We start from the raw sequence: 16,771 nt of genomic DNA, 5'->3' as shown, positions 1-16,771 counted from the left end.
ATTTTGTCTGTCTTGGCTCTTCAGGCAATTTCCATTGGGACGTTTGGGCCATGTATTCGACGTCATACCCCTATACCCGTGTTTCGTGGATCCTTGTCGACTTCATTCAGCAATACCTGAGCGATGTCTACGGGACATCGTTTTTGCTCGAACTTCAACAATGTCAGAACAAACTTTGCTGCAACACGTTTCATGTCCAGAACACCCTAAAAAGCTTCTTACCATGAACCAAAGGATTGCCGACATCACCAGAAAGCTCTTCGATTGTGATTTAGCGCTTTTCCAGAACTATTTTCCTTATGTTTTACACATTTTCGTCAGTAGTTAATGTGTTACGGCTATTTGGGTATTTAGGAATGATACAGGTTTTTGGTAGGGAAAAAAGCACTGGTTTATTAGAAGTCTGCGGAATAACGCTTAACAACGATAATAAATTTCCATTGGGGCAAAGAACGCAAAGCAAGCCGTGTCTGGAAAGACAGAGATATTTAAATGCCAATGACGTTATTAAATAAAACTGTTCACGACGCAAAACCTTAACACTTCCATATTTACACATTCTCATATTTTTGCACGGCTGGCTTAGTCGGGCAGCACACAATGGTTTTGTTAATAAATCCGCAAGCTGATTTTCTGTATCTACTCTTGAAATGGTAATTTCACCAGATGTAACTAACTCTTGGACAAAGAAGGGTCTGAGACGAATATATTTTGCCCGTCGGTGAAATCCAGGATTCTGTGTCAGTCGAACTGCAGGACTTTTTTGTCTCCTCGTAAGGCTTCGTGTCTTTTAGCTGGCAAAGCTCAGTTACTAATCTCGTCATCCAGGCCATTTTTCGTGCTGCTTCACTAGCCGCTACAATTTCAGCTTGTGTAGTAGAGATTGCAACTGAAGTTTGTCGCTGACTTATCCAACTGCCAGATGCACCAATGTACAGGCAGAGAACACCTGAGGTAGATGGGGATCACTTTAACGCTCAAGAATGCCTTTGTCTTCACCGCTTTTGAAAATAAATCCATAGTCTCTGAGCTGTTCGTAGGTTGTGTTCCAAAAATGAACAGCATAGAGACAGAAGTGATGACACTTTCTGCAGGAACTGACCATCATTTTGCAGGACAATGCTCAAGCACGTACAGTGTAAGCTGTTACTGATTTGTTTGACTGATGGGGCTGCTAAGTGCTATACCACCTACTGCACTCCCCAGACTTAAGCCCTCGTGAGTTCAACTCGATTTCTAAACTGAAGGAAACACTTCACGGCTTTCGCTTCAGAACTGCTACAAATTTGTCGGGCAATAGACAGCGCTGCTCGAACTGTCAACACAACTGGCACTGCTAAAAGTATCCTACGAATTCCACATCACTGACAGCGGGTTATACACAATGCTGGTGACTACTTTGAAGGTCAGTAAAACTTTGAAACTCTTATCTATTTTGTACGAGCTGTAAATAAATAGTTGTCACTATTAAAGTTCCAACCCTGGTAGTTTAGTGACTCACCAATTTTAAAATAAAATCTTTCCGTTGCGGATAAAAATGTAGTTTTTGGATTTTTGTCTTGTGCTGTTATGACTGAAAACAAATTCTTTTTAATTTTGGCACGTATCATACATCAGTCTAAGTGATTTCATGTCAGTTTCTATTCACTGTTGCTTGTATTTCTGTTGTGCCCTCGCCAACAGCCTCAACAGTACCACCATCTGCTGATGTAATTGTATCGTAGAAAATAGTTCAAATGTCTTGAAAAAATTGTCACTATTGATGATATGACTTGTTGCACCATTATCTACAACTCAGCTACCATTATCACACTCAGATGACGTAACAGCAGACGCTTCAGCAAAGAGAACCATGTTCGTATTTGAAGTTTCAGCAGCTTCAGACACATCACTTTTCTGAGGCATTTGTTGTCGACCATCTGCAACCCATTTTCCGCATTTCTTGATCAGTGATGTAACTTCTTACAGTAATGACAGACGACTTTCTTTTTCCACTGTGGTTGTATTGAAGACTGTTTCAATAAGTTACTTATAAAAACCTCTTGCGATGTAGAATCTCCTCCTTTACTCGACAAAGCTTTCTCATATGCAGAAAGTTGAGTTGTCAAGTTATCAACAAAAATACAGTACTCATTTGGTACTATGCCAAAAATTTTAAAGATTAAAAATAAATCGAGCAATTCTGGATTACTACCTGAGCCCCATCTTATTCTGTTAGTCGCACCTGTGAACGGGAACGCGTTATGCAGGTCTTGGAGTCACTCGCGCCCATCAAGAAAAGTTTTTACTGAGTTTAACGAAGGCTATGTTGGCCTGATACATTCGACGATGCCTTTTGGCTACACTGACGAAAGGATCCTTCTAAGAAATATCAAATTAAGATAACCTGAAGATGCCTAAGTAAGGCGAAACGCGTAGTTGAAAAATGAAAAACTAAAATTGCAACCAAGACTGTTCTTAACCAATACTTTCTTAAATTCGTTTAAATAATTACGCCGTAGCACACCTGGGCATTAACTTGTTTGATTGTTTAAGAATGACACAAGTTGTTTGTAGATAAAAAAACAGTGATTTATTAGAAGTCTGCAGAACAACGCTTAACGACGATAGTAAATTTCCGTTGCGGCAAAGAACGCAGAATAGCTCGTGCCTGGGAAGACAGAGATATTGAATGTCAGTGAAGTTATTAAAAAAACTGTTCACAACGCGAAACTTCAACAAGGGCGGCCAGGGTAGTCGTCGTCTTCAATGTGTTCTGGACCCTCTTTTAAACGTTTACATCGGTCGCAAGATCTTGACTTAACTTACGGTAGATTCGCCAAAGGGCAAAGTCAGCATTTAGAATTCAGTGTTATACTTTATTTCATTTTTAAAACAAAATTTAATACAAATTCTTTGATCTATCGTTTTCAAAAGTAAAAGCTGTCAACAATAAACTAAGTATTCAGAACAGCTAAAAATGCAAACGTACACCAGGAACATGTTTATCAGCCAGATAATTTTTTTTTGATCGGATGTATAAACCTGCGAAATTAAACAAAATCTCGTTACTTTTTGATCACACCTCGTAAGTCTACATATCATTTGGAGTAATTACCGTACTGTGTAAGTACCGTACATATTATTTGAATAAAGAATAAAGTGCGTATTTGACTTACATCCTAGAACTAGAGCCCTTTGCAAACTATTTGTTATAGAAATAACTGTGAAAGAAAATCATCTGAATTTTAATTCACTAATAGGCTTAGCGAATGCGGGGGCATGTTGAAAGGGGCGAAAGAATTTGACTCTTACGACTAGAGCTACGCTTTCTCACGTTGCTTTCTGAGGAAGTAAACAGCTAGAGAGACCGAAGAAGTGTTGGTGGATTCGACGATAGCTTCGTCCAGAAGTAGCGAGCTATTATCTTCAAATTGCCGCCGCTGCTATGGCAACGTGACGCAGTCGGCGATGGGGGCAAACACACGAGGCGGCACTTGCCAGTGTCTGCGCTTCTTAGCAAAGACTCAGGGATGACGAAATTTACTGCCATCAACCATTCTCGTAATGTTTTGTCATAGTTGTTTGTGAGATTGCGTCAGATGAAGTATAACTTTTAGTGCGGGGTCAGGGTAGATGATTCATAAATAAATTTTATCGTTGACCACCTGGGACGTACTGTGAACGCTACGGTATTATTACAGTTTTTTTTTTTTTTTTTTGCCGCTGCTGGTATTGTGATTGTGTTAGGAACTGGTGACATGCTGGCAGCAAGGTGTAAACACTAACCAAGGCCTGGTGTATATTTTGCGTTGTGGAAGTAAGTCTCGTCAGACGAATACTGGAACGGATTCTTCAGTATCCGTTTCACTGCCATTCTTCAATTCATGGCCTTATTGTTGAGCGCGAATTACTTATTATTGTTTTTCCACCCGCCGCACCTTTGTCAGAAAAATGACAAAAAGTTAATTTTATTTTACAATACTTTAATTGTGTTTGAAACAAAGCTATATAAGGAAATAAATCAAACGTGACTATCCAGGTTCTTGTCTTTTTTATCTGATCAGGAAACGTAAGAGTGTGTTAACATACGCTGCTTTGTTATTGTGCCATAAAATTTCTCCCAAATCGTTGCTTGATTTTGAAACAAATTTTATTTAAATTAATTGTTATGACCAGATTTAAGAATTTTCCTGTAGGAATGAACCTCCTGCAGGATCTTCATACGCAATTTTGGGGTTTTTACACTTGTGTGGTGATTCCCTTTACTCCCCAATCCTAATTGAACTGCATAACAAGAGTTAGTTTAGAACAGATAGCGACATTAAAAGCTGCAATAATAGGAATAAATATGATTTTCATATTGATTTTCCTTTACCATCTAGGGATCAGAATGAAGTTTCATATTCAGGTACAAAAGTTTCTAACAGATTGCTGGCTGACATGGGGAAGAAAATTGGAAATAATTAGATATTCAAAAGTGAACTATAATGTTTCTGAATATTTGAACTGAAGGATGTGAATTATGGCTAACACTAACGTTCGCATGAAACAGTTTATAACATTTCCCATGTAGAGAGAGATGATAGCAATCTCTAATATCAGAACAGGTGCATAAATGCTTCATATGTAGTAGTAGATAAAAACAACAACTGAGAAAGAGCAGTAGCTGCATTTCATCCAAGGAACATGATATCATGATGTATAGTGCATTTCAAAAATGTGATGTGGAAGTCTTTTTCTCATAATTAACACTTAAAGTAGATTAGTGATAGTTGTAATTTAGTAGTAGCACATTGCAGAAGTAACCTATGATGGTTTAATGCATCTCTTGGCTTGCTGCACATCTCTGAAGTCTTTCCCTCATTATAGGGTTTGTGGAATATGATGTGTAAATAAATACATTTTGACACTTGAGTTGTTTTAGATGTGAAATACTATCTCAGCTGGGCAAGGGAGAGGGAGGTAGTCAGCATTTTCCTTGATCAGTCAGTCATCCCACAGTTTGCTAAATTGATACAGAGATACAACAGAAAATATGAATGAGAGTGACTATACGGTCCGTATGTCTTTCATATAAACATAATGTTCTGACAGTTACTTGTACCTGCCTTGTCAGTATACTGTAAGCAGTGGCAGAAGTTATATGGATATTGTCTTACTTCTTTTTTGTACAGGATGAAAAATTCAATCCAGAAAAACCATTAAAGTATGAGGCAGAATTTCAGACCAGTACTCACCTTCAGCAAGCAATAATAATAAAAATAATCATGTTATCGTCATTAGGCCATTGGAACAACAGACAGTGCCACATACATTGACATGACAAAAGCCGTGGATTTTGGCAGTATTATCGCGTACACAAGGTATAAAAGGGCAGTGCATTGACGGAGCTGTCATTTGTACTCAGGTGATTTATGTGAAAAGGTTTCCAATGTGATTATGGCTGCACTACGGGAATTAACAGGATTGCTTTGCAAAACATTCTGGACAGTTTGAGTGAATGATTTGTCCTCCCAGGTCACCTGGCATGAATTCCATCAAACATTAATGGGACATAATTGATAGGTCACTGCTTGCACAAAATCCTGCACTGGCAACACATTCACAATTGTGGATGGCTGTAGGGGCAGTGTGGTTCAACATTTGTGCAGGGGACTCCCAGTGTCTTGTTGAGTCCATTCCATGTCGAGTTGGTGCACTAAGCCGGCAAAAGGAGGTCCAACACGATATTAGGAGGAACCCCACCACTTTTGTCAGTTTAGAATACATAACACAAAACAACTGATGATTTAAAAGAAACAACAGGAGAGTTATCAACATTATGGCATTACATTAAAAATTTATGGATTCCTTTATACTGTAGAATAGGTGGATTAACTAACCAGTCATGCAGTGTTTGTTTGAATGGTTGTTCTGGTAAATCCTGTACAGTCTGTGAAATATTATTAAATAATTTGTGCCATAGGAGTTCATATTCTGTAACAATGTACATTTTCTTAGCGTTTTGCTCCTGGTAATTTCTTCTTTGTATAAATTAAAACACGGTGTGTATACATTTATTACATTCATGGTTTCTTGTTCACGAAACAAAGGTTTTCAGTGTGTCTTATATGAGTAACCAGAAACTACCATAATAGCTCTCTTTAGCAGCATTAAGATCTCATGCACACAACTAGAGTTCCCCCATAAAATAATACCATGTGGTGATAAATAAGACATTCTATCATAGACTCTTTAAGTCAAAAAACTATGCACCATGAAAGGATTATCTAAATGGGATGGAAATTGGTAGATGTGATGTACATGTTCAGACAAACAAATGATTTTTTTGTCTTAAGTGTACATTTCAGGTACACAATCCATAAGCTGCCGTAACACATTACTGTAGACAACTTACCATTGATGTAATGGACATGTTGCCCGAAGACAGTTTATCATCTAAATATACCCCTGGAAACTTAACTTGTATCATCTGACTGAGGCTCGTCTTTTAGATAAAAGCCATCTGCTGCATTTTGTTCTCATTTGAGGAAAATCTTTTCGCTTTAAATGGATAGGATGCTTGAGCAATTGTTTTTTTGTCACACGATTTAAGGCTACTGATGTTACTACTCTGAATAAAAGTTATTTCATCTGCATACAGTCCTGTGGTGGATTTAATAAATGGAATCAAGTCATTAATAATTACTAAGAACAATAACTTGTTCTTCACCGGACATTTCTTTGTCAACACAGACAACTTGCTTACTGCTCTACAGATAAGTTCAAGTCTTTATCTCTAATGCCATAGAAGTCCTTTTTCTCCAGAAGAGGTATGTGCCCTACACATTCTAAGGCTTTGCTTGCATTCCAAAAAGTGACTTGAGCAAAACTTTAGCCGTCAAACATTTGAAGCTGGTGTTTGATGACAAAGTCTATACCATCAATATGCAAGTAAAAGTACATGATCCTATCCTAGCTTTAGGAACTATTACATCCTTTTTCAGGCAGGAGAGAGATGTAGACTAGGGAATGTTAAAATGTAAGAGAGAGAGAGAGAGAGAGAGAGAGAGAGAGAGAGAGAGAGAGAGAGAGAGAGAGCACCAATAGTGATGGTGTGCAGACAGGCGCAGTGATGTGGTGCACTGTCATCCATAAAACTTCCATTGTAGTTCGGGAACATAAAGTCCTTGAATGGCTGCAAATGGTCTCCCAAGTAGCTGAACACAACCATTTCCAGTCAATGATCGGTTCAGTTGGACTAGAGGACCCAGTCCTTTCCATGTAAACACAGCCCACACTATTATGGAGGCACCACCAGCTTGCACACTGTCTTGTTGACATGTGGAGTGTGTGCCACACTTGAACCGTATCATCAACTCTTAGCAACTGAATTCAAGACTCATTTGACAAGGCCACAGTTTTCCAGCCATCTGGTGTACAATCAAAATGGTCAGGAGCCCACTAGAGGCACTGCAGGTGATGCCGTGGTGTTAGTAAAGGCACTCGTATCAATTGTCTGCTGCAGTAGCCCACTAATATCAAATTTCACCACACTCTTCTAATGGATACATTTGTCATATGTCCCACATTGATTTCTATGATTATTTCATGCATCGTTGCTTGTCTGTTAGCAATGACAACTCTATGCAAAAGCTGCAGCTCTCAGCTAAGTGAAGGCTGTAGGGCACTGCATTATCTGTGATGAGAGGAAATGCCGGGAAATTTGCTATTTTCGGGACGCTCTCGACACTGTGGATCTTTGAATATTGAATTCCCTAATGATTTCCAAAATGGAATGTCTCATGCATGTAGCTCCAACAACTCTTCCACAGTCAAAAGCCTGTTAATTCCTGTTGTGTGGCCTTAATCGCATCAGAAATCTGTTCACATGAATCACCTGAGTACAAATGACAGCTCCACCAGTGATTTGCCCTTTTATACCTTGTGTACGCGATACCACCACCTTCTTTATATGTGCATTTCGTTACCCCATGACTTCTGCCACCTCAGTTTATTACCATTAAATAATAAGAAATGTGACATATATGTTTTATTATCTTTTCCATGTTTAATTGGCATTTGCAGTGACATCTCGTGGAAATGATGGGAGCAATAGCAAAACGAGGATAATGGAGTGTAGTCGAATTAAGTCGGGTGATGCTGAGGGAATTAGATTAGGAAATGAGACACTTAAAGTAGTGAAGGAGTTTTGCTATTTGGGGAGCAAAATAACTGATGATGGTCAAAGTAGAGAGGATATAAAATGTAGACTGGCAATGGCAAGGAAAGCGTTTCTGAAGAAGAAAAATTTGTTAACATCGAGTGTAGATTTAAGTGTCAGGAAGTCGTTTCTGAAAGTATTTGTATGGAGTGTAGCCATGTATGGAAGTGAAACATGGGCGATAAATAGTTTAGACAAGAAGAGAATAGAAGCTTTCGAAATGTGGTGCTACAGAAGAATGCTGAAGAAGATTAGATGGGTAGATCACATAACTATTGAGGAGGTATTGAATAGAATTAGGGAGAAGAGGAGCTTGTGGCACAACTTGACTAGAAGAATGGATCGGTTGGTAGGACATGTTCTGAGACATCGAGGGATCACCAATTTAGTATTGGAGGGCAGCGTGGAGGGTAAAAATCGTAGAGGGAGACCAAGAGATGAATACACTAAGCAGATTCAGAAGGATGTGGGCTGCAGTAGGTACTGGGAGATGAAGGTGCTTGCACAGGATAGAGTAGCATGGAGAGCTGCATCAAACCAGTCTCAGGACTGAAGACCACAACAACAACATTAGCTGGTCAGCTATAGAGGAAGGCAGTATCTGGTTAGAAAATCAGTAAAATAAACAGCTGCCGCAACTCCAGGGAACAGCAAAATATGACTGGAAACTGTCTCAGACCATGAGTTCTAGCGATCAAGTGCGTGCCTTGAACCGCGAAGATCACACTATTAAATCCCGGTCGAACCGCAATTTTTTCAGCCTGCTTTATAATCTAACATTTTCCTCACAGTGATGTGGTGATTCACCAGAAAATAAATTTGGTTTGGATTCCATGTTAAACTGTAGATCCCGTTTCCCTGGTTGGATAACTGAGATAGGTTAGGAACATGCTAGTTGCAGAAATGTCATCTGATTGAAATGCTCAGTACCAGGTCACTGGGCCAAACAAAATTATTTTTTAGCAGAATATATATATCTGTGTATATTTTTTCTTCTATACATTTTACAAATGAAGGTCCCACCAGAATGACTTTTAAGATTTACGATACGGTTTTCACTTTTAGATACACACATTCACCAGAAAGGTTTGTGTGTATTATTTACGAGTTGTCTGGCCATAAATATTTATTGCTTCCCATGGAAAGCCAGAGCTGGTCACTAGGAATATATAATGTTGTGATTATGTGACCAAGTACTTTTTCCTCTGATGGTCTTGCAAAAATTGAGAAAAATAAAAATGCGACAGGCTGTAATATGACATGGATGCTGTCGACAACTATTCAGTTCAGTCTGTAGATTCTTAGCATTTTTAAATTGTTAATGTGTCTATGCTCCATTGTTGTTGTTGTTGTTGTGGTCTTCAGTCCTGAGACTGGTTTGATGCAGCTCTCCATGCTAATCTATCCTGTCCTAGCTCCTTCATCTCCCAGTACCTACTGCAACCGACATCCTTCAGAATCTGCTTAGGGTATTCATCTCTTGGGTCTCCCTCTACGACTTTTACCCTTCACGCTGCTCTCCAATGCCAAATTTGTGATCCCTTGATGCCTCAGGACATGTCCTACCAGCCGGTCCCTTCTTCTAGTCAAGTTGTGCCACAAACTTCTCTTCTCCCCAATCCTATTCAATACCTCCTCATTAGTTACGTGATCTACCCACCTAATCTTCAACATTCTTCTGTAGCACCACATTTCAAAAGCTTCTATTCTCTTCTTGTCCAAAATATTTACTGTCCATGTTTCACTTCCATACATGGCTACACTACATACAAATACGTTCAGAAACGACTTCCTGACACTTAAATCTATACTCGATGTTAACAAATTTCTCTTCTTCAGAAACGCTTTCCTTGCCATTGCCAGTCTACATTTTATATCCTCTCTACTTCGGCCATCATCAGTTATTTTGCTCCCCAAATAGCAAAACTCCTTTACTACTTTAAGTGTCTCATTTCCTAATCTAATTCCCTCAGCATCACCCGACTTAACTCGACTACATTCCATTAGCCTTGTTTTGCTTTGGTTGATGTTCGTCTTATATCTTCCTTTCAAGACACTGTCCATTCCATTCAATTGTTCTTCCAAGTCCTTTGCTGTCTCTGACAGAATTACAATGTCATCGGCGAACCTCAAAGTTTTTATTTCTTCTCCCTGGATTTTAATACCTACTCCAAATTTTTCTTTTGTTTCCTTTACTGCTTGCTCAATATACAGATTGAATAACATCGGGGAAAGGCTACAACCCTGTCTCACTCCCATCCCAACCACTGCTTCCCTTTCATGCCCCTCGACTCTTATAACTGCCATCTGGTTTCTGTACAAATTGTAAATACCATCTGGTTTCTGTACAAATTGTAAATAGCCTTTCGCTCCCTGTATTTTACCCCTGCCACCTTTAGAATTTGAAAGAGAGTATTCCTGTCAACATTGTCAAAAGCTTTCTCCAAGTCTACAAAGGCTAGAAACGTAGGTTTGCCTTTCCTTAATCTTTCTTCTAAGATAAGTCTTAAGGTCAGTATTGCCTACGTGTTCCAAGATTTCTACGGAATCTGAAGTGATCTTCCCCGAGGTCGGCTTCTATCAGTTTTTCCATTCGCCTGTAAATAATTCGTGTTAGCATTTTGCAGCTGTGACTTATTAAACTGATAGTTCGGTAATTTTCACATCTGTCAACACCTGCTTTCTTTGGGATTGGAATTATTATATTCTTCTTGAAGTCTGAGGGTATTTCGCCTGTCTCGTACATCTTGCTCACCAGATGGAAGAATTTTGTCAGGACTGGCTCTCCCAAGGCCATCAGTAGTTCTAATGGAATGTTGTCTACTCCCAGGGCCTTGTTTCGACTCAGGTCTTTCAGTGCTCTGTCAAACTCTTCACGCAGTATCGTATCTCCCATTTCATCTTCATCTACATCCTCTTCCATTTCCATAATATTGTCCGCAAGTGCATCACCCTTGTATAGACCCTCTATATACTCCTTCCACCTTTCTGCTTTCCCCTATTTGCTTAGAACTGGGTTTCCATCCGAGGTCTTGATATTCATACAAGTGGCTCTCTTTTTTCCAAAGGTCTCTCTAATTTTCCTGTAGGCTGTATCTATCTTACCCCTAGTGAGATAAGCCTCCGCATCCTTACATTTGTCCTCTAGCCATGCCTGCTTAGCCTTTTTGCACTTCCTGTCGATCTCATTTTCGAGACGTTTGTATTCCTTTTTGCCTGCTTCATTTACTGCATTTTTATATTTTCTCCTTTCATCAATTAAATTCAATATTTCTTCTGTCATCCAAGGATTTCTACTAGCCCTCGTCATTTTACGTACTTGATTCTCTGCTGCCTTCACTACTTCATCCGTCAGAGCTACCCATTCGTCTTCTACTGTATTTCTTTCCCCCATTCCTGTCAATTGTTCCTTTATGCTCTCCCTGAAACTCTGTACAACCTCTGGTTTAGTCAGTTTATCCAGGTCCCATCACCTTAAATTCCCACCTTTTTGCAGTTTCTTCAGTTTTAAATTCCCACCTTTTTGCAGTTTCTTCAGTTTTAATCTACAGGTCATAACCAATAGATTGTGGTCAGAGTCCACATCTGCCCCTGGAAATGCCCTACAATTTAAAACCTGGTTCCTAAATCTCTGTCTTACCATTATATAATCTGTCTGATACCTTTTAGTATCTCCAGGATTCTTCCATGTATACAACCTTCTTTTGTGATTCTTGAACCAAGTGTTAGCTACGATTAAGTTATGCTCTGTGCAAAATTCTAACAGACGGCTTCCTCTTTCATTTCTTAGCCCCAATCCATATTCACCTACTATGTTTGCTTCTCTCCCTTTTCCTACTGTCGAGTTCTAGTCTCCCATGACTATTAAATTTTCGTCTCCCTCCACTATCTGAATAATTTCTTTTATCTCATCATACATTTCTTCAATTTCTTCGTCATCTGCAGAGCTAGTTGGCATATAAACTTGTACCACTGTAGTAGGCGTGGGCTTCGTGTCTATCTTGGCCACTATAATACGTTCACTATGCTGTTTCTAGTAGCTTACCCACACTCCTATTTTTTTTTTTTTTATTCATTATTAAACCTACTCCTGCATTACCCCTATTTGATTTTGTATTTGTAACCCTGTTTTCACCTGACCAGAAGTCTTGTTCCTCCTGCCACCGAACTTCACTAACTCCCACTATATCTAACTTTAACCTATCTATTTCCCTTTTTAAATTTTCTAACCTACCTGCCTGATTAAGGGATCTGACATTCCACGCTCCGATCCGTAGAATGCCAGTTTTCTTTCTCCTGATAACGATGTCCTCTTGAGTAGTCCCCGCCCGGAGATCCGAATGGGGGACTATTTTACCTCCGGAATATTTTACCCAAGAGGACGCCATCATCATTTAACCATACAGTAAAGCTGCATGCCCTCAGGAAAAATTACGACTGTAGTTTCCCCTTGTTTTCAGCCGTTCGCAGTACCACAACAGCAAGGCCGTTTTGGTTAATGTTACAAGGCCAGATCAGTCAATCATCCAGACTGTTGCCCCTGCAACTACTGAAAAGGCTGCTGCCCCTCTTCAGGAACCACATGTTTGTCTGGCCTCTCAACAGATACCCCTCCGTTGTGGTTGCACCTACGGTACGGCTATCTGTATTGTTGAGGCACGCAAGCCTCCCCACCAACGGCAAGGTCCATGGTTCATGGGGGATGGTTATGCTCCATAATAGAGGGAATTTAAAATGTTAATGGTGATTTTGCTGTGGTAAATTACACAGTTGTAGTTTGAGACAGAAAGATCATTTCATGACTGTGAAAGTGACCAAAAAAAAAAAAAAAAAAGACTTGGTTTCATATCACATTGTACCAATTGAGTAACAATAAAATGACGAATTTTCTACCATGTTTCTGGAACGTGTGTTCACAGCATTTTAATTAGTGGTTTATGAAAGCATGTTGCATATTTACTGTGTACGTTATCATGTGTTGGGATGCATGGATGAATACTTACGCTTGAATAGCATTTACTGTTTTTGAAATGCATTTTAGTGTCAGTTTATGTTGTAAGCTATTGTCATTGATTAAATTGTAATCTCTGTTCGCAGGGTACTAACATAAATTTGTAGTTCATATTTCAAATATTTCAATAGAAACCACCACTATCTCATAGACTTTTACATACTGTTACTTATTTGATGAGCCAACATGCAATTTACTTTTTCTGTGTCACTGCAGAACATTATCTTGTTACATATCATAGTCTTTTTTAAAATTTTTGCCACATTGTACATAAAATTTTGTGCAATTTCAGATGCAGGGTGGTGTGCCAGTTGCTAGACTGCCGCTATGCTGCCTGCTGCTGATGTTCCTACCAGCTCTGTGGAATGCAGCAGGCACTGAAGTGGAGAGTTGCTTGCACGTGAACACCACCCTGTGTGTGGAGAACTGCTGCGCATTGACTAACTACACTACTTTGCTCTGTTGCCACCTAGACAGTGATTTCCACCTGAAGGAAGCTGTTGCACAAATAGCCCGTAAGTCTAAATTTATAATATATGTATTCCATTTTATTTTTCTTCATGTTTTCTTTCATTGGTACTGGATTACATTATACAGCTACAGCAGTATTCACCTGCTCTTTGTAACTAATTTTTTTTCTCTTTTTAACAGCCAAAAATGCAAATATTCGTTCTCTATATGTATATAATGCTAGTTATGATACAGTGGATGTAAGCATAACAAAAATATTTAATTTTGACGTCCTAAGCATCACTGGTGGGAAACTGAAGCGTATCAGTGGTGAGCTGCACAACACGACTGTATGTCTAAACTTCTCAGGCAATTCTATTTCTGAAATAGATGACAACACATTTGCGTCATTGAATCAGGTCAAAATATTAGATCTATCGAGGAATAATCTTTCAAGCTTACCAAAAAGCCTCATGTCCATCAGGAACCTTACATTAGATATCTCAGGTAAGTAGTATGTGTCTGGTAACTAAAAACAGTTATAACCTTAATGAAACAACAGGAAACTGTAATAGTACATGAAAAAACAATATTTGATCATAGACGCTAGAAGTTTCTATGTGCAGCTCTGAAACAACTTCACTAATTGTTTTACTTTTTATTTCAGGAAATTTCAAATTGTGGTGCACAGATGTGAAGAGCCTGCTGGCTCCAAATCGGAGTGATCCTGTTGACTTCAGAAATCCTAATGACACATACTGTTTAGCAAATAAGACATTCCACTGGTTTAATTCAACTGATAAATATTCACTGAAAGCACTGGAAGAATCTATCAAGGTAAGTCTCTCTCTCTCTCTCTCTCTCTCTCTCTCTCTCTCTCTCTCTCTCTCTCTCTCTCTCTCTCTCGCCCCCCCCCCCCCTCCCTCCACCACTCCACTACAAAAAAATATAAAATTACAAGGACACTTCAGTTAGCGTGTATGGAAGTTCCCCAATCAAACTGTAATTGTTGGTGGAACATTAATCATCCAACAATCCTTTGGGAAAATAACAGTTTTATTAGTGGTGGGCATGATAAAACATCCTGTGAAACATTACTAAATGCTGCTCCTGAAAACTATCTAGAACAGATAGTTCAGAATTCCACGCATGATGGAAATATATTGTATATAATGGCAACAAATAGACCCCTTTGAGGATGTCCATGTCAAAACTAGTATCAGTGACCATGATGCGGTTGTAGCAACAGTGATTACTAAACTACAAAGGACAACTAAAACAAGATAAAAGATGTATATGCTCAGTAAACTAGATAAGAAGTCAGTTGTGTCATATCTCAGTGAGAAGTCGAAACTTTCAGCGCAGGGCAGGAGCATGTGAAGGAACTATTGCCTGTTTAAAAGAATGGTTGACCTTGTGCTGGATAGATATGAACCCGGTAGAACAGTTCATAATGAGAGGAACCCTCCATGCTATACAACCACTGTAAAGAAACTTCTAAAGAAGTGAAAAATAAATTGTAGGACTATAGATAGAGAGATGCTGAATGAAACACTTTTACAAGGGAATGATACATGAAGTCTTCAATGACTACCTTAGCAGAATTTTGTCAAATGATCTTTTACAAAACCGAAAGAAATTCTAGTCATATGTAAAGGAACTGAGTGGCACCAAAGATAATGTCCAGTCCCTAGCAAATGAGACAGTAACTGAAATTGAGGGTAACCAAGCAAAATCTGAAATGCTTAACTCTGTTTTCAAGTATTCCTTTACTAACGAAAACCCAGGAGAATTGCCCCAATTTAATCTTCATACCACTGAAGGGGTGAGTGAAATCAGTATTAATGTCAGTGATGTTGAGAAACAGCTGAAATTGTTAAAATTGAATAAAGCTCCCGGGCATGATTGAATCCCTATCAGATTCTATACTGAACGTGCAGCTGAACTAGACCCTCTTCTAACTATAATCTGTTGTAGATCCCTTGAACAAAAAACTGTGCCCAGTAGTTGGAAGAAAGCACAGGTCACACCCATCTACAAGAATGGTAGTAGAAGTGACCCACAAAAATACCATCCGGTATACTTGACACTGATTCGTAGTGGAATCTTAGAATATATTCTGAGCTCAAACATAATAAGGTATCTTGAACATAATGACCTCCTCCATGCCAACCAGCATGGATTATGTAAACATTGATCATGTGAAACCCAAATTGTACTTTTGTCACATGACATACTGAAAGCTTTGGATCAAGGCAGTCACGTATATGCAATATCTCGTGATTCATGAAAAGCATTTGACTCAGTACCACACGTATGCTTATTTTCAAATGTATGATCATATGGGGTTTTGAGTGAAATTTGTGACTGGATTTGAGGGCTTTTTGGTAGGGAGGGTGCAGAATGTTATCTTGGATGGAGATTCATCGTTAGATGTAGTAGCAACTTCGGGTATGCCTCAAGGAAGTGTGCTGGGACCCTTGCTGTTCACTTTGTATATTAATGACCTTGAAGAAAATATTAATAGTATCCGCAGACTTTTTGCAGATAATGCAGTTATGTGTAATGAAGTACTGTCTGAAAGAAGCTGCATTAATATTCAGTCACATTTTGATAAGATTTCAAAGTGCTGTACAGATTAGCAGCCTGCTTTAAATGTCCAAAAATGTAAAATTTTGTACTTCACAAAATGAAAAAAATGTAGTGTCCTATGAGTATAATATCAGTGAGTTGGCCAACTGGTACAAAACCTGGATGTAACACTTTGTAAGGACATGAAATGGGATGATCACGTAGGCTCAGTTGTGAGTAGACTTCAGTTTATTGTTAGAATATTGGGGAAGTGCAGTCAGTCTAAAAAGAGATTGCTGACAAATCACTTGTGTGACCCATTCTAGCATATTGTTCAATTGTGTGGAATCCATACCAAATAGGACTGTCAGAGGATACTGCATGCATACAGAGAAGGGCAGCACAGATGGTGACATGTTTGTTTGACCTGTGGGAAAGTGTTACAGAATCACTGAAGAAACTGAACTGGCATACTCATGAAGATGGATGTGAACTATCCCAAGAAAGTTTACTGACAGAATTTCAAGAACTGGCTTTAAATGATGGCTCTAGGA

At 39.0% G+C, this 16,771-nt stretch overlaps 1 protein-coding gene across 1 annotated transcript in view; it reads left to right on the top strand.

The window, feature by feature from the left end:
- LOC124773867 (protein halfway) overlaps nucleotides 1-16,771 on the top strand; it is a 99,079-nt gene that overhangs the window by 27,249 nt on the left and 55,059 nt on the right. The window contains exons 2-4 of the mRNA XM_047249442.1: nucleotides 13,489-13,711; nucleotides 13,848-14,153; nucleotides 14,314-14,483. Coding sequence (XP_047105398.1) covers nucleotides 13,489-13,711; nucleotides 13,848-14,153; nucleotides 14,314-14,483 — 699 coding nt within the window. The remainder of the gene's footprint in view (nucleotides 1-13,488; nucleotides 13,712-13,847; nucleotides 14,154-14,313; nucleotides 14,484-16,771) is intronic.

Source organism: Schistocerca piceifrons, chromosome 1 (genome assembly GCF_021461385.2).
Source record: "Schistocerca piceifrons isolate TAMUIC-IGC-003096 chromosome 1, iqSchPice1.1, whole genome shotgun sequence".
Taxonomy (NCBI): Eukaryota; Metazoa; Arthropoda; class Insecta; order Orthoptera; family Acrididae; genus Schistocerca; species Schistocerca piceifrons.
Note: the sequence above shows the minus strand (reverse complement) of the source record. Positions and strands in the feature narration are given on the sequence as shown.